Here is an 18,166-nt window from a genome sequence, read left to right as displayed (position 1 = left end):
AGGGTTGAATGAGCGAGGATAAAAGGCTCGAGGTTAGAAATTTGATTAGAAATTGGGGGCCGGATGTGGTTTGTCTCCAAGAAACCAAAATGGGGCTGATTAATAGAGCGATGATTCGTAGCTTGTGGGGTGGTCAACATGTTGATTGGTCTTACTTAGGTTCTTGTGGTGCTTCTGGTGGGGTGTTAGTGATGTGGGACACTCGGGTAGTGAATAAAATGGAGGAAGCAGTGGGGAGATTTTCAGTTTCTTGTAAGTTTACAAGTGTGTCGAATCGGTTTGTATGGGCGTTTACGGGTGTTTATGGTCCTAATTTACACCGAGATAGGAGGCTATTATGGGAGGAACTCTGTGGCTTGAATAGCTGGTGGGATGTCCCATGGTGTGTGGGTGGTGACTTTAATGTGGTTAGGTTCCCTTCTGAACGATTGGGCTCTACTTCTTTCACTACTGCAATGAGGGAGTTTTCTAATTTTATCTCAGAACAGGGTCTTATTGATCTGCCTTTGCAAGGAGGTACTTTCACTTGGTCAAATTCTAGAGAAGTTGTTTCGAAGGCTAGGCTAGACGATTTTTTGTTTTGCGAAGTTGGGAGGACAAGTTCCCAACGAGTTTCTCAAAGGCGAGCATCTAAATTGTGCTCGAGATCATTTTCCAATTGTCCTTGAGGGTGGTTCTTTTCGGAGAGGGAGTAGGCCATTTAGATTTGAGAATATGTGGCTAAGGGATGAAGGTTTTATGGATAGGGTTCGGTCGTGGTGGGATTCCTACCGAGTTCATGGTGCACCGAGCTTTATTCGCTAATAAATTAAAGCTCCTTAAAAATGATTTGAAAAGATGGAATGTGGAGGTGTTTGGTCATGTTGATGTTCGAATAAAAAAATTGTGGAAGGACCTTAGTGTTCTAGAGAATAGGGAGGGAGAGTCGGGATTATCTGTTGAGGAAAGGGTGGAAATGGGAAGAATTCGTGATGAGTTAAAGAAAGTTACTCTGTTGGAAGAAATTAGTTGGAGACAGAAATCTAGAGTTCTTTGTGTTAGGGAAGGAGACGAATACTAAGTTTTTCCATCGTATAGCTAATTCTCATAGGAGGGCTAATTCTATTGATAGGCTCATGGTGGATGGGGTGTTGTCTTCGGACCACTGCTTGCTATAGCAAACCGTATTTCTCAATTTTATAGACGGCTTTACCTTGAGGAGGTGGCTCACGACTGTCTTAGATGATGTGGAATTTTCTAGCATCTCGGTGGAAGATGCAAGTTGGCTAGATAGGCCTTTTGAGGAAGGAGAAGTGTTTGAGGTGATCCATGATTTTAATGGTGATAAGGCACACTGGCCGGATGGCTTTTCCATGGCCTTTTTCCGAGTCTTGTTGGGGTGTTTTGAAACCTAATATTATGGGCATGTATTCCATAATTTCCATTCTCGGGCGGTGTTTGAGAAGAATTAGAATGCTTCATTCCTAGCCCTTATTCCTAAGAAAGTGGATCTTTGTGGAGGTAAAGGATTATCGGCCTATCGGCTTAGTTGGTGGGATGTATAAGATTATTTCTAAGGTATTGGCTAATCGGCTTCGTAGGGTGGCACGTGGTCTTATTTCGGATTCACAAAATGCTTTTGTGAAGGGCGGACGATTTTGGATTCCGTCTTGATAGGCTGGCGAATGTATTGATAGTAGATTGAAGTCGGGAGTCCGGGTGTGCTTTGTAAGTTGGATGTTGAGAAGGCGTATGATCATGTGAGTTGGGATTTTTTATTGTATATGCCTTTTGCAACGTTGTAGTTTCTCGGACAAATGGAGAAAGCTGGATAAGATATTGCATTTCAAGCTGTAAAGTTCTCTATTTTGATCAATGGCGCCAACTGATTTTTTTGGAAGTTCTAGGGGGCTTCGACAAGGGGATCCTTTATCTCCATTGTTGTTTGATATTGTGATGGAGGCATTAAGTCGTATGTTGGATGTGGCTGCCTCTGGCAGGCAATTTTCGGGTTTTTACGTAGGCGGTGTGGTTGGTCCATCGGTGATGGTGTCTCATCTCCTATTTGCAGATGACACTTTGATTTTTTGTGATCTTGAACCGTCTCGGATTGCTAATTTGAGGAGCGGTTCTTACTAGGATTTGAGGAGGTGTCCGGGCTTCATATTAATTTAGGGAAATGCGAGTTGGTACTGTTGGTGGCGTACCCAATTTGGAGGCTTTGGTGGGTACGGTGGGGTGTGGGCGGTCTTCTTGCCCTTGAAATATTTGGGCCTTCCTTTGGGTGCTAAATTTAAGGACTTATCTGTTTGGAACCCTATTCTTGAGAGAATGGAGAGGAGATTAGCAGGTTGGAAGAGAATGTATTTATCTAAAGGGGGTAAGGTGACCCTCATTAAGAGCTCACTATCGTCCTTACCTACATATTTTCTTTCTCTTCTTCCTTTACCGGAGTAAGGTGGCTAAGCGTATGGAGAAATTACGAGAGAGATTTTTTGTGGGATGGGATTGGTGGTGAACCTAAAATTCATTTAGTTAATTGGGCCAAGGTTTGTAGGCCGAAGGATGGGGGGTTGGGTATAAGACGGTTAGGTAATTTTAATTACGCACTTCTTGGGTAAATGGTTGTGGAGGTATGGCACCGAGATTGATGCTTTATGGAGAAGGGTTATAGAGGCAAAATATGGGAATATTTGGGATGGTTGGTGTACGAAGAAGGTGACAAGTCCTTATGGGGTCAGCTTGTGGAGATATATTAGAAGTGATTGGTTGAACTTCTCTAAATTACTTGTTTATGATGTGGGGGATGGTACTAGAGTGAAATTTTGGAAACATGTGTGGTGTGGGGATTGTACTCTCCAAGAGGCCTTTCAGAGCTTTATTGTCTTAGTAGGTCCAAGGATTCCTCGGTGGTGAAGTTATGGGTTGATGCAATTTGGGAGGTATCATTGGAATGTGCAATTTCGTCGTCCTCCACAAGGTAGGGAAGAAGAAGCCTTTGATCGGTTTATGGGGCTACTTTACTCCTCGTCAACAAGAGGGTTTGGACCGAGATAGGGTATGTTGGAAGCACACCAAGGAATACGAGGTTTTGAGGTTAGAGGTTATTACGCGTTCTTTCTACCCTCGTAATCTTGTTTCCTTTCCCTGGAAAATGATATGGCAATCGAAGGCTCCTCCAAGAGTAGCCTTCTTTTCTTGATGCTGCTTCCTTAGGTAAGATTTTAACAACGGACAACCTTCGTAAAAGACGAGTGATTGTGATTGATTGGTGCTTTATGTGTAAGAAGTGTGGGGAGTCGGTGGATCATCTTCTACTTCATTGTACCATAGCTTGGGAATTGTGGTCTTTGGTTTTTTGTTTGTTTGGCATTCAGTGGGTTATGCCTCGTACTGTTCTTGAGGTGTTTGAGGCTTGGCAAGGAAAGTTTGCGCGACATCGTCACATTGATGTTTGGAAATTAGTTCCTCACTGCTTGATTTGGTGCATTTGGCGAGAAAGGAATGCTAGAAGCTTTGAGGGCTGCGAACGCTCTTTGATGGAGATTAAGTCTTTCTTCTTACACACTCTCTTTGAATGGAGTGTGGTTTTTTCTCATTTTTCTTGTTCTTCCTTTTCTATTTTTCTTGACCGTTGTTCTTTTGTTTCTTGATTTTTGTACCCATAGTACATCCCCAATGTACTCGGCTTGGCGACTTCTTTTTCATTATTATTAATAATATTCTTACGTTATTTATCAAAAAAAAAAAAAAAAAAAATATTTCACTGAAATTTGTTCTTGCCAGTGCTAAATTCTGTATTTTTCCTTGTTAAGTACTAGAAAATGTATTGCATTATCTATAGATTACAAACTATAGATTACATAGCAAACCAAGAGTAATAATTGAGGCATAGTAATTTTAAATTCTTCTCAACTAGAATTCACAAATTCTTTTAGGTTTGCCCAGCAAATTGCTTTTCACTATTAGTTCTCTATATGACTGCTCTTTTTGTTAAATGAGAGATGCTGTCTTTTCTCACTAGACATTTTATTTGCATTTTTTTACTAATAATTTTATTTGCATTTGTCTGTGTCTACTAAGAACCATGCCATCAGGAGAGCTGATATGGGAAAGAGAATTTTGGAGACTCTCTATCCAACAAGCAACATTGATAAAAAGAGTAATGGTTTATGGACCTGGATCGTGAACAAGCTGGGTCTAGGAAGAAGTGTCGATACAAAATCTGAAGATTTGGATTCTGAATCTTTGATGTTCCCTTGGCATCTGATGAAATCAAAGGATGATACTTTATTTATCATAAACCGCAGGTAAAGGAACTATTTTGTTACTATAACTTCTACAGTAAATTGTAGTTACTTGTTTCTTTTCTCCAAATGCTGCAACCATGGTAGACTAATTCGTTGCTACTTCAAAATTTTGTCAATTCAAGAATTATTTTATTGGATCAATATGCAAGTCCAATTGAAGAAAAAGTCTTAAGGTTTTAAAAGTCTAGTTATAAGTATTCTCAGGTTGGCACAGTTTTTTAATTTGAGTTTTTATTTTATTGGTGTGGTGAAGGGCAAGGATTTAGTTCTTTTATTTTCTGGATTTAGCAGGTGTTTATGTATTCATTTTTGGAGATTCTAGAATCTGAAGTATTGTCTGTACTGTATTGCTGCAGTACCAGGGGCCTATACATCTAGGCTCAAAAGTGAAAAAGATTTTCAACATAGGTGTTTTTTTTTGGGGGGGGGGGGGGGGGGTGCGCTATGAAGAGGGATTATTTTCTGCTTTATTCTCAGAATTAGTTGGAGTGATGAGGAAAATAGTATTTGTACTAATTTGTTTTTGAGGTCAGACTTTAGTGTGATGGCAAGTGCCTTTTGTTTAAATAATGTTTAGTGGGTTTGTGTCCAGGAATTAGTCTCTCTAAAATTGGAGATAAGCTGGCTACTAACTACCTTTTACAAAGCCGCATAAAATTGGGAGCTATGTATATGAGTATAGCCTTTCTTTTTTGGATCTACTAGTTGCAGCAGTGGAAAACATGTTAGAAATTTCTTACTGACACTGTTATGAGGTATACACAAATATTGATAACCTTTTAGATATCTCAACAATTGTATCAAGGGAAAGGATAAAAGCATAGATATTTATTTTTATGAGTGAAAACATATCAATAATTCAATTAGCCAATATTGGTCCAGCTAAGGCAGTGCAAAGATATTACTGCCCAAAAAAGTATTTTGTCCTGTGTGAAGTTTGCAAATAGAACGTAATTTTGAGCATGCTGATTATGCTCAGTGTCCATGTGTCTCCACTAAAATAAGATATAAATGTCTTAAATATATTCAGTTACTGGCCTACACATTTGTTGTCAACCATACATTTATGTAATTCTTTAGGAGTGGGTATCATAAATTGGTTTTATTTGCAGCTTTGAAACTCTTTGGATCATGGATATGACTTCAGGAGATATAGAAGTTATCAAAGGTTTGGAATTAGTTTCTTGCCTCCTGGTTTCTTGTTTAAATTGTGTCAACTTATAGATCTAATATTAGCTCATGAAAATTCTTACGAAGGATTTCCAAAGATTTTGGAAACCTGTGGACAGTGGATCATGGAGAAAGTATCCCTTTTGAAACAGATTCCATGTGATTGGTTGCAACCGCAGTTTGAAGCTTCCTGTTCACAAGAGGAGCTTTCATATGCTCATCTCATGTCTTCATTAACAACCTTGCAGAATCACATATTCATTTGTGACACAGGTATCAGTTTTTACTGGATTATGACCATCTACCTTTCTTGTGAACTTGTTCGATGGGTTGTGTACTGTTCTTATATCATCTCATGTGTTTCTCCAGTTGGACAGAGGATTCTGAAAGTTGATGGAGATTCTGGTGTCTTTTCAAACCTCCAATTTTCAAATTTTGGGATCCTTGGTTTACCTTATTGGTTGTCTTCCCCTTTAGAGAGAGTTTATGCTGTGTAAGTATATGTTTACTTATGTTGAAAATGTTGAGGCTTTTTCATTATAAATATTTGGCCATGTTTGTACTTACAAATGCAAATATAAAGCAGATATGGTTCCCACTAGACTCACTATTTTTTTAATCCAACATCAATCTAATGTGATGGCAGTGTGCCGAGTTTCTTTATTCTGAACCCCACTTATATTACCCCCCAACTTTCTGGCTGCTTTGACAGTAATTATGGACTCTGTGGAGCTCAGATGGATCAGCTTCAATGTTTCAGATTGTTGCCAGGTATTATGTTTGAATTATAGTTGACAAAACACTTAGCAAAGGCTAGGTGATGGGCCTACCAATTGCCTAGGCAGTTGCCAAGTGACATAACATTTAAGGATTTTGCCTTTGGACTTTGATTTGAACAACTAACGCCCTGGTACGTGGTGTGCACATAGTAATAATGGCATTTCAAAATTATTGATGATGTGCTAGAAACTATGAAGCACGGGTGCGGGTGCGGGTGCGGGTACGGGTACGGGTTCGGGTGCGGGTACGGGTGCGGGACTCGGCAATTTTTGAAAAAAGTGGGTGCGGGTGCGGCGGGACTCGGCAATTAAAAAATTATTAAAAATATTTTTATTTATATTTTCTATATATTTTTACTATTAAAATATTCTTAAAAAACATATTACTAATTTACTATGCCTTGATTCACAAAACAAAGAAAGAAAAAAGCAAGAAACACAAAACACAACACAAAACCAAAAAGAAAACACAAAAAAAGCAACAAATATTCAAAATAAAATTAAGGAAGGATAGATTTAGGGTTTTTGGGTCTCATTTAGAGCCAATTTCGGCTGTTGCAGCATGATTCGAGGCCTGTTTTGGCCTGTTTCGGCCGTTTCGGTCGCCGGCCGATATGGCCGAAACAGCCCGATTCTGGCCGAATCGGCCCGAATTTGCTCGAATCGGCGCCGCGTCAGCGCGATTCAAGCCGCGTCGGCGCGAGTCGGCGGGAAAAATAAGATGCCACGTGGCCGACGCGGCCGGACGCCGCACCAACGCGCGAGCAGCGGCGTCCCTCGCGCGTCGGCAAGTCCCGCCGCGTCGGACGCGGGTGCGGCACCGGAGCACCTCCGGTGCCGCGTCCGTGCATCCCAGGCTAGAAACAACGTGCAGGTAACATGATTAAATCTATTATAACCTTTGATGAAAAAAATAAATACTAGCAAAAATTTTGATATGTTACAAACCTAATGTCCAAGGGGTTAATTGTTCAAATCAAAAGTCTCAGCACCAAATTGACACTAACTTCAAATTCCAATGGTTGTATTTGTAAAAGGCTCTAATAGTCATATATACTAACAAAAGGGTGCACACATTGATATTGATCCTACCATCTCCACGGTTATTCATCATACAAAATAACTGCTAAGTTTCCATTTTATCCATCAGGAAATAGTTTCTAAGATTGAGGGGTAAAAGGGAATTATAGTAATTGTTGGATTGAGAGAGAGAGTGGAAGAATTTCTGAAATAGAGTAACCTTCGTATATATATCATTCTTACTTATCCAAAAAAAAAAATTTCTGAAGTGGGGTGTGAGTTATTCAATGGATGTGATGTTATGTTAGCTAGTTTCTTAATTAATGTTTTTAATTGAAATGTAGAAAATTGCTACATAGCAAATAGAGAGGACCATTCTAAATTTCTGTCATAGATCTGGTGATTCCATCCCACCTCAGGGTTTGCTCTAGTAATACTAGAGTTTGTATGGCATGCATTACTATATTAGTGTCCTACAAGTTTCCACCTATCAAAAAAAAGTGTAATACAAGTTATCAATTATGTGATTCTAGGCAACTTGATATATAAGAAAAATATAGTGCAGAAAATATTTGTTGGAAGTGTTCTGTCTTTACTAGGTAAAACCATATATTGGAGAAAATATTAGTCTTTGTTTTGAATTATGCATAAGGTCTTTGAACACGTGTGCGTGTGCACGCGCGCGCACGTGTGCATGCATATGCGGGGTTGAGTTCAAGTTAAAGGGCATTGGATAGCATTGAAAGATTTTTTGATAATTAAGTCTCTTTCTGCAGGGAATGCTATAGGGTAGCATTAAAACATAAATTTGCTCACGCCTTACCTTCAACAGTAAATGCTTAGTTCTACTCCTTCCATTTCATATTGTTGGTCCTCTAATTCATTTTTAGATCTCCCAAAATATTTATTTATTTATTGATAAGTAAATAATTTCAGTGAAAAACCAATTAGGTACTACTGTGGTTTGTGGGAGATAAATATATATATATATATACACATACATACATACATACATACATACATACATGAAGGAAGCATAAAACAGTTGAAAAATAAACTAAAAGCAGATAGATAAAACTCAAAGTCCACGAATTCTTAGATCCCCTTGATAGAAAGGGACAGTGAAGTCAAACTCCACTCTGCTCCTGTCTCTCAAAGCACCGCATATTCTGTTATCTCCAAAGACACTACACGAGACTGTTTTGCTGCGGGGGGAAGGGGGGGGTTAGGTGGGTTGGATCACACTTTCTATGGAAAAATATTTGGAAAACTGTAAACTCCTGTCCCATGAAGGGAAAACTATGGTGTGCAGCTCTAAAGAGGATTTTGACAAAGGATAATCTATGGCAGAGGTGTATAATCATTTTGGAATGGTGCTTTGTGTAAAAGATTTTTTGGGGTGGGGGGGTGGATGTGAATGATTCAATTACACTTGGTGAGGTGGTTTGAGATTGTGATCCATGATGTTATGTGATTTGGTGTTTCTTGAGATGGCCCAAAATATGGCACTCTTTGAAAAGTTAATAAATAGAATATTGATAACTTTCCTAATTTACCCCTTCCTTTATTTAAAAAATCAATAAACTCAATATCTCTCTTCCAATAGAGTTTCAATTAAGGAGAGTAGTTTTGGAAACTTGTGCCTTTTCATTTGAAAGACACTGAATTAAATGATATTATTTTTAAAGTTGGATTTTCTAATCAAGATCAACAATATGGGACAAAGGGAGTATTGACTTTGCATGAAAACATCCTTGAAATTTTGGAAGTTCAACCTTGATGTTGTTTTTCCACTTGTGCTCATACTTCAATGAATCTTTTCCTTAGAGGAAATCCAAAGGGACTCTCAATGGGTTCATCACTCCTTACACTGGGAGGATGCAAGTGTTGCACCATCTTGGTCAAGACAATATTTTCCCTCTCAACTGCTCAATCTCATTTTCTTGAGGCTGATGTTGTTGATCCTCATTTGTTCCACGTGAGGACTAAAAAGTACCACGGTTGGGATTTTCTCCTTTCCTTCACCCCCTATTCTGTCAAGCTCTTACTCCCCATTATTAATTAACAAGTAGAGCTTAGTTTCTCAAGTAAGGATTTCTAGAACAACTGAAATCAGAGTGAAAATCAAATTGGAAGATCTTGTATTCAGCCAAGACAAAAAAGAAATCTGATCGGAATTCTCAATTAGATTCTGATATGCTTGGCCAAACAGTTCTTCAAGGGGTAACTTGATCAAAACAAAAGGAAATCAAATCAGAATCCCCAGCTAGCTGAATTCTGAAGGCTCTTAGCAGATTTTGCGACATTCAAGGAAGGAAAATCAAAGCCAAAGTTCTAATACCTGAAATAATGCAACAAAATTTGAGGCTTCAAAAAAAAAAAGAGTGATGAAAAATGATAGAGAAACTCTTATCTCAATGTTGATTTCAAAGTAAAATTCTCATGCAATGTCTAAAGTTGCAATTTATACACTAAGGAGTTGGTTATGCTAAGACATCATCCTTAATAACCACCTCTTAACAAACTATATAGCTAGCACATGTAAAAACAATTAATCTCACATGCTAAAATCATAACCAACGATAGCTAAGCACATGTAAAATAATTAACCACATGTTTAAAATCATAACAAACTTTTACCGTAAAAAAATTAGTCACATATTTTTAAAAGAAGGTTCATTGCCTTGTAGATTATTCAGCAATGTCCTCATCACATGAGGAATAGTCGGCCACCTCATGATGCCCATGTAGATTATCTGGTCATGCAGCATGCCATATGGGATTAGTCAGCCCTCTACAGCAAGGTTGAATCTCAAAACAAAAATACAAAGTTAGCGTCCATAATTTTTGAGGTGCTTTAATTGGGAGGCCAAAACATGAAAATACACACACACACACACATTCAAAAATAAGAATTATACTAAATTTCAAAACTAAATTTCTATGTGAAAAATAGAACTAACACCTATTCTTTTTTTTTCAAAAAATAAACAAAAGAAAATATATGAAAAGATTGTTTCTTGATACATTTCTATTCAATCATTTGAATCTATCATAATGCAACTTGTCTTCTAAAAAACAAATTACAAAAAACATCGATGATTGATTTAGTACTAAAAATCATGGTAATTTCCCTTTCGATGTACAAAGAAGTTTGGATTTCTAAGTTGGTTACTATTGCATCAGACGGTGGTAGTAGGAGTTGGAATATCCAATTCCACCGTGCTCCTGATGATTGGGAGGTGGAGAGAGTGTATTTTTTTAAGAGCATATTTATTCCAAAATGCCAAGGGGTGAGGGGGTTGATAGATTGGTTGGAAGTTAACCTTGAATGGTGTTTTTGATGTGCGCACTTCCATAATTCCTTATCCAACCCTCCTACCATTCCTTTCCCTTGGAGGTGTCTTTGGAGTGTTAAGGTACCTAGAAGAGTGTCTTTCTTTTTATGGACAGTAGCTCGAGATAGTATTCTCACTATTGATAACCTTGTAAAAAGGAACCTGCCTTTGGTTAAATAGTGTTGCTTGTGCCATTGTGATGGAGAAACAGTGGATCATCTCTTGCTTCATTGTAAGTTCTCTCATGCCTTATGGAGTGAAATCTTTCTGATGTTTGGAATGCAGTGGGTGATGTCAAGGACAGTTGTTTCTCTTTGTTTTGCATGGGAGAATTATTTGGGGATTCACTTTTCTTTGGTCTAATATATGGTGTCAACCTGTATGATGTGGCTAATTTGGAGGGAATGAAATACCCACACTTTTGAGGATTTTGAGAGATCTGTGCATCCGTTGCAGGCTTTGCTAGTTGGGACTTTGTTTGTATGGTCTTGTATTTGGGGTTTTATGCAATGTATTTCCGTATTTGATTTCATTCAATCTGCTTATATTTCTCTTTGATTTGTTTGTATTTGTTTCAAGTACAGTTTGTTCATCATCATTGCAAACAAGATGTACTTTTATTAATGAAATTATCTATTACCTATCAAAAAAAAAAAATTTGTTAAAAGATCATTGGTTATTTTGTTGTGAAACCTAGTTTAACAAATTCATCATAATCTAAAACGCTTGTTATCCGAATGGATCTTGTTGAGTGAATTGTTTCATTGTTGTATGTCCTACTTAGTTAATTTTTTCTTAGGCAAAAATCCAAAACTAACCCTCTAACTTTTAGCTTTTGTCATTTCAGTCCTCTAACTTTCAATTTTGTTATTTCAGTTCTCTAAGTTTCAATTTTTGTCAATGTAGTCTTCCGTTAGAACTCAGTTATCTTTTTCCGTTAAGTGACCAAAACAACGCCATTTTGACTTCTTTTTTTTATAATAATTTTGATAGTTAAAAGAAAACTAAAAAAAATGCTGTAAAAAAGAAAAAAAAGAAAAAAAAAGAAAACATGTTGGAAATGGCGAACACAAATCCAGAGGGAATCAACGGTGTTCGGATGAGTTGGAACGTGTGGCCACGAACGAAGGTTGAAGCGAGCAAGTGCGTAATCCCACTTGCTGCCTCCATTTCTCCAATCTGCCCTCACCCTTACATCCCCATGCTCCGCTTCGCCGCAAAACCTGTGCCTCTGCTCTCAACCCTTACGCTTGCGTCGCCAAGGTCTGGATCTGCCCTGTCTTAAACCAGCGCAACCATTTCCCTCCTCACTATTCCATGATCTCCGATACCAATCTCCCCAGTGAACTCTATGCTTAACACACCACCGTTCAATACACTCTCCCTGGTTTTCATTTTCGTGCTCAATACTTGCATGATCGAGGAGGAGATGGGCTATGTCAAATCGGCTTTGAGGCATGCGGCGTGCGGCATGCCATTGGCTTGTTGCCCGAGAACGCCCATGTTGGCTATGTTTCATTTGGGACTCAGATTCAGCTTCATGAATTGGGCTTCTCCGACATGTTCAAGGTTTTGATTTCTCAGGTAAGGGGAACGACGTCGTTCCCCTTACTTGACTTTTTTTTTTTTTACAGCTTTTTTTAATTTTCTTTTAATTATGAAAATTATAAATTAAAAAAAAAAAAAAAAAAACGGAGAGCTGAAAGTTGAGGGCCACTTAACGAAAAAAGATAACTGAGTTCTATGGGAAGACAACATTGACAAAAATTGAAACTTAGAGAATTGAAATGACAAAACTGAAAGTTAGAGGACTGAAATGAAAAATTGAAAATTAGAGGATCAATTTTGGATTTTTGCCTTTTTCTTACTTGGTCCTGCAGTACTTCTTTTGACTACTCCTAAAGATATAGTGGAGACATTTTGTTATGGTATAGAGTGGGGAGTGAAAACACCAATGTAGCAGAGAACTAACGCATAAATCGGATCCACTTATATAATTGCAATAAAAACTAAAAGAGGAAATAGAAGTACAACCATTCTATGATTGAAACAGCGTGAACCACGAAAGTTAAAAGTCATATTTATTATCATTATATGTCTAATATTCTTATTTAAAAAAACCTATGAATGTAATACACCAAAAAAAAAAAAAAACTGCACACACAAAAAAAGAACTCAAACAATCCTTAAGGTAAAAAACCATGAAGCATGGCATCACTAAAAACCCAAGTCTCAAACTTTTAACTTTGGATCTCAAACACTGAACAAGCAAACTATATTGCCAATCACATATACATCAAGTGACCATTTTATTTTCTAGATTCTTTGGGTCAACTTTCAATTTAGAAGTGCTAGTTATTAATTTGGGTTGTGGGGATGGCCCCCTAAAGAAATTTGTTGTTTCTTTCTTCTTCTTCCTCTGGGAGTTCAGCCAATCAAGTCAAAGTACTTACCTTGGCTGAGCAGTATTTTTAAAATAAGCACTTGTTTTGTTCACATAAGGAGATCATGTTACTGGCTTGTCACATAAGTAATAAGCACTTGCTTGTCAATGGTAAATTTACCTGTCAGAATTTGTGATTCTCATCTAGAATATTCTCATTGTTCAAATTATGCAATATGAAATAATCTGATTGTGATCATTGAATTCACCTTATGTGGCAGGTAGGATTGATATTCAGTTAAATGTGGATATCCCTGTGGATACTGAGCTTGTAGAACCATTACAAGAAGGATGTATATGGTACCAGGCAAGAGGAGCTGCTACTGAAGTCTCAGCAGTAGAGGATGTTGCTGGATCATCTGAGAAGGTTCTCTCTCTCTCTACTTCGCAGTACTTTATTTTCTGAAATATAATTTTTGGACCTTCATAAATTTGTTACTCATACTCCTATTATGCCTGTTGCTTAAGAGTTCAGCTTTTGAATGAATGTAGGTTGGTGTTGCCCAACAGTGGTATGATGAGTTGGATAGTCTTGCCTTCTCTACACCTGAAACAGAATTGACTGTTGAAGATGATAATATAACTAAGGATAATAAATTTCAAGATGAAAGGGTTCACATTAACTGTGCTGTTAATACAAGTCCAGGAACAAGTGAGGTATGCTTGTTCAATTGTTTGTATTTTATCTGTTTGTTTCATTGTTTGAAAGCAACTGAATCTAAGAGCAATGAGAAATTTTCTTTTTTTTCCTGCCAACTGTGCTCGACACTGGAATTTGGAGCAAAAGAACCATCTATCCCATAAATTGTGAATCCTGAAATAACCATATTTAACTTAGAAACAACCTAATCAGCTGAGTCGGTTGACAAGTAAAACCAGTTTGTTGTCTGCTTCAAATTTGAGTAGTAAAATGAATTACTGACTAGTGAATGTTTCAATTCAATTAAATGATGTTGGATGCTGTGAACTGTCAAATGAATTAGTTGTAACTTCTATATTGGCTTAACTATTACTTGTGAATAAAACGAGCTCAAATGATTATATCTTTTTCCCCTTTATTGGGTCTATCTGATGAATAATAAAAATGGTGAAAAGAATATGGTGTGAGAAAAATTATTTTTACTCCAAAACCTCTTTTGTTATTTATATTATCACTTCCCTCGTCTTCCTCTCTTGGAGGATCTTCTCAAAAAGTTCAAAAATAGAACAGAGGTTCAATTAGCATCTTGTAATATAATTAATTAATACTATAAATATGGCTTGTAAAATGCTTGTCTACCATTACAATGTAATTTTTGGATGTAACATTTTTGGGTTCATACTTTGTATTTGTTCTTTTCTGAGACTCCATTTTTGTTCACTTAGTACTGACCATCTTCTTTCCTAAAAATGCCACAGGTTATTATTTGTGCAGTGTTGTATCTAAAACTAAGAAAAAAACCAGATTTAGAAGAGGACAATCAAGAGAAATACGCAGCAAGGATAGTGGATATATTGAAACCAGAGAGAACTGTAAGAACAGGAGAAGAGTCGTGCATTCACTTGTTAAAATCAAACAAGGATTTGAGAGACCTCATTTTCATGAAACCCCTGCATGTGAGGATAAAATTTGATAGTCCTGATCACCCAAAAGCTGATAATTCAAAAGATATAATATTAACGGACTCCTCCGTTGAGGTTAATTTGTCACTTTACTCATAATGCTGATGAGTACGTATTTTTTCAGTCATTTAGTTCAATTTTATTGTAATGTTCTGCAATCTATCATTAGGATTAATGGTTTTGCTGTTCTTAAGGAAAATGACTGATACAGGGAGTGAGTAAAGTCGTGTGTTTTGGAATTTCAATGTGTTCGGATGATTGTAGACTTGGATTATTGAAGTATGATACGAGTATCAAATACCAGTTCCTTTTTGTCTGAGAGAGAATCGTAAGACTTGTATGAACTACATTCTCAGTGTTTCAGATATATCCTTGAATTTATGATGTTAGAGAGAGAGAGAGAGAGAGAGAGAGAGAGAGAGAGCAATGTTTACTAGCTTCATTTTATATAAAAATACGAGGTTGTTACCCTTTTATATATTTTTGTGGCAACTGCTAATTTTTTCATTTTTGATAGATAGCTGGTAGGGGAAGAGGAAGCGAAGTCCAAATTACAGACATGGGCACCACAAATGATGTTATCATTGGATTATCTTTTGAATCCCATTGTAATGATTGAGAAACGCTCATCTAGCAAAGAATTTTGCCAAATTATCAGCATTTAGCAAGTTAGAAAAATGAAATAACTAAACTTCGTAGGAAGAACTAAACTTTTTGTCAATGATGCAACATAGACAGTACCCAGGAAAAATGGTTGTTTAGTTTTAATTTTTGAACTATGTAGCCAAATAGTCCACTTTTTAAAACCATGTAATAAGATACTCTTATTTTGGAACTTGATATTGTTGATGTCAAGTTATGACTAGAACTTAACATTAGTAATGTCGAGTTTTATGCATATTTTTTAGTGGAAATCGATATTTCTAATGTTGAAATTTGCTCAAAATTTCAAAAAAAAAAAAAAAAATTAAGTGGCGAATATGCATTGAACTCGACATTACTATACACATAGAACATCAATAATGTCGAGTTCTAAAGCATGAGAATTTTGCTACATAGTTTGAGAAATGAGTTATTTGGCTACATAATTTAAAAATTAAGGCTATTAAACCTCTCTTACTTTTTTTCTTTTTTCTCTTTTTTTTCCTGAGCCTACACTTGTGGGGAGGTAAAAAAAAAAATTGCTACTTTTAGCCAACTAAACTCAAAATTCACCCTCATTAGTCCATGTAAGATATTGTAAAAATATATGGTTTTTATTGATGTTATTCATTTTGCATTTAATTTTTTATTTATTTTTATTGTGTGTTTCTCAAAAAAAAAACTATTTTTTTTTCTCTCAAATATGATTTTCTATTCTAAACTATATATATATATATATATGTGTGTGTATATATGTGTGTGTGTGTGTGTGTATTATTTTTCTTGCTTTTCAAAACATCTACTTTTCTTTATCACAGTTACTAAGACACAAAAGCAATAAAATATTGATTTGGGGAATGAACAATGCTTTCCTATATTGAGGGAAGCACTATAGCAAAATCCTAAAATAGGGAATGGATGGATAATTTGATGTGAATTGTTTTTTTGTGATTTTTTTATTTATTATTTATTTTACTTAACTATAATCATTCCTAACCCTATGTGTATAGAAGAGTTTATCATATAAGAAAACTACAACATAAGCTGTTTGAAAGAAATCAAGCCATAACATTAAGAAATTCATAATCTAAAAAATAACAAGTTTAAATCTTAGTTTCAATTAAAGAATAAAGAAATTTTGGATTTTATTTTTAAATAACATTAAATATTAAAAAATTTAGTTAGTTGCCACGTTTTAAAACAATGTTGAAAACTAGCATCTCGAGTGTCTAAAACTCGAGTTCCTAGATAAAACTCGAGTTTTTAAGTCTCGATTTGTAAGTGGTGGTAGCTGATGTGGAAGAAAAATCCACGTGGAACCACGTTGAAATCGAGTTTTTGAAACTCGATTTGTCTCAGGCTGAAATCGAGTTTCAAAAACTCGATTTATCATCATTTTCATCAGTTTCTGAAACTCGCTTGTCCCAGCGCCCAGACGCCCAGACGCTCCATCTCCTTCAAACCCCAAACCCTCTACCGCATCTCATCGGCGGCAGAAAAACCCATCGGCGACCGAGACCGAGACCGAGACCGAGATCGAGACAGAGACAGAGAGCGAGACAGAGAGAGGCGGAGAGACAAGGAGGACCGCGACTGTGACCGCGACAGAGACCGAGACCGAGACCGAGTTAGCCGCAGCAAGAGGTCCCGTACACCGGACCGCACGCGAACCTCGCGCCACACGCGGTCCCACACTCGCTCACCGGACCGAAAGCGCCGCCGTCAGCGCAGCGAGTCCACCGACGAGAGGGACCGTCAAAAGGCCGCCATGTCGGAATTCGTCGACGGCATCGCGAAAGAGCACCAAAAGCTCACTGATCACGGTCTCAAAACAGAAAAGCTCTCGTCCACTGGGATTTTGTTTTTCCCTCATTTCCAGGTAAGGCCAGAAACACTTAGAGAGATTCCGGTAGAAATCGAGTCTGGCGGATTGGGCACTGTTGTGTAAATCTCGAGTCTGAAAGACTCGAGATCTGTGAGAAATTTTTTTTTTGTGCCGTTGAACTCGAGTCTGGTTAAATGTGTTTTTATTTTTATAAAAATCGAGTTTCTAAGACTCGAGATCCAGGTGGCATTTTTCTCCACCTCACCGAGCGCAAAGCGAGCACAAAGCGAGTCTAGAAGACTCGAGTTTTAATGTGAATCTCGAGTTTCAAAAACTCGAGTTGTTAGTTTCCTTTATAGTTTCAAACGTTGCCTAACTTACTACATTGATGCCATCCACATGCCTAATCTGCACATTCCCCCAAGAAATTTTATAGTAAGCAGTAGAAACACGTTATCAATACAAAGAGTACATCAATAACAAAGATTAGCTTATTTGCAATGGCTAGAGTTCGTCGCTAAAGCACAAGAAACCATCGCAAAATGTATTACCAACAGCAAAAAGTCGTTGACGTCCATTGGCAAAACTGACAAGGCCATTGCTAAAACTCATTTTCTACCACAAAAGGTCATTATAAGTAGTTGATATTTTTCGTCAATAATGCGATAATGCAACTTCATACGAGGAAGTTGGATGACTAAATACAATTTGTGACGTACTAAGGTGGTCATTAATTTATTTTTTTACTTGGTTTGTTGTCAAAAATTCAAATTCATAGGAGGGAGTTGGATGACCATCTCCTTTTGCAATGAACAATGGCTATTGTTCATGTATTTTTTTCGACAACTAGAAGCCATCGTCAATACTTAAATTTTTTTAATAAAAACTATAACATCAATGTGACCTTTTTTTTTGGACAAACTTTAACCATTATTAAAAACCATTTGCAACAAAATAGCTCCGTTGAAAAAAAAAAAGGTCTTTTTTAATACTTTAATTGAGATAAAAAAAAATGCTGTCGAAAAAGAAACTTACAAATCACTTAGTTATATTATATA

At 37.0% G+C, this 18,166-nt stretch overlaps 1 protein-coding gene across 2 annotated transcripts in view; it reads left to right on the top strand.

The window, feature by feature from the left end:
* Nucleotides 1-15,113, top strand: part of LOC142625742 (uncharacterized) — a 40,976-nt gene extending 25,863 nt beyond the window's left edge. For both annotated transcript variants that reach the window (XM_075799452.1, XM_075799451.1), the window contains exons 11-18: nucleotides 4,063-4,289; nucleotides 5,402-5,457; nucleotides 5,547-5,732; nucleotides 5,829-5,952; nucleotides 6,172-6,230; nucleotides 13,261-13,406; nucleotides 13,532-13,696; nucleotides 14,438-15,113. In XM_075799452.1, the coding sequence (XP_075655567.1) occupies nucleotides 4,063-4,289; nucleotides 5,402-5,457; nucleotides 5,547-5,732; nucleotides 5,829-5,952; nucleotides 6,172-6,230; nucleotides 13,261-13,406; nucleotides 13,532-13,696; nucleotides 14,438-14,740 (1,266 nt within the window). In that variant the 3' untranslated portion in view covers nucleotides 14,741-15,113. The remainder of the gene's footprint in view (nucleotides 1-4,062; nucleotides 4,290-5,401; nucleotides 5,458-5,546; nucleotides 5,733-5,828; nucleotides 5,953-6,171; nucleotides 6,231-13,260; nucleotides 13,407-13,531; nucleotides 13,697-14,437) is intronic.
* The last annotated feature ends 3,053 nt before the right edge of the window (nucleotides 15,114-18,166 follow it).

Source organism: Castanea sativa, chromosome 2 (assembly GCF_040712315.1).
Source record: "Castanea sativa cultivar Marrone di Chiusa Pesio chromosome 2, ASM4071231v1".
Lineage (NCBI taxonomy): Eukaryota > Viridiplantae > Streptophyta > Magnoliopsida > Fagales > Fagaceae > Castanea > Castanea sativa.
Note: the sequence above shows the minus strand (reverse complement) of the source record. Positions and strands in the feature narration are given on the sequence as shown.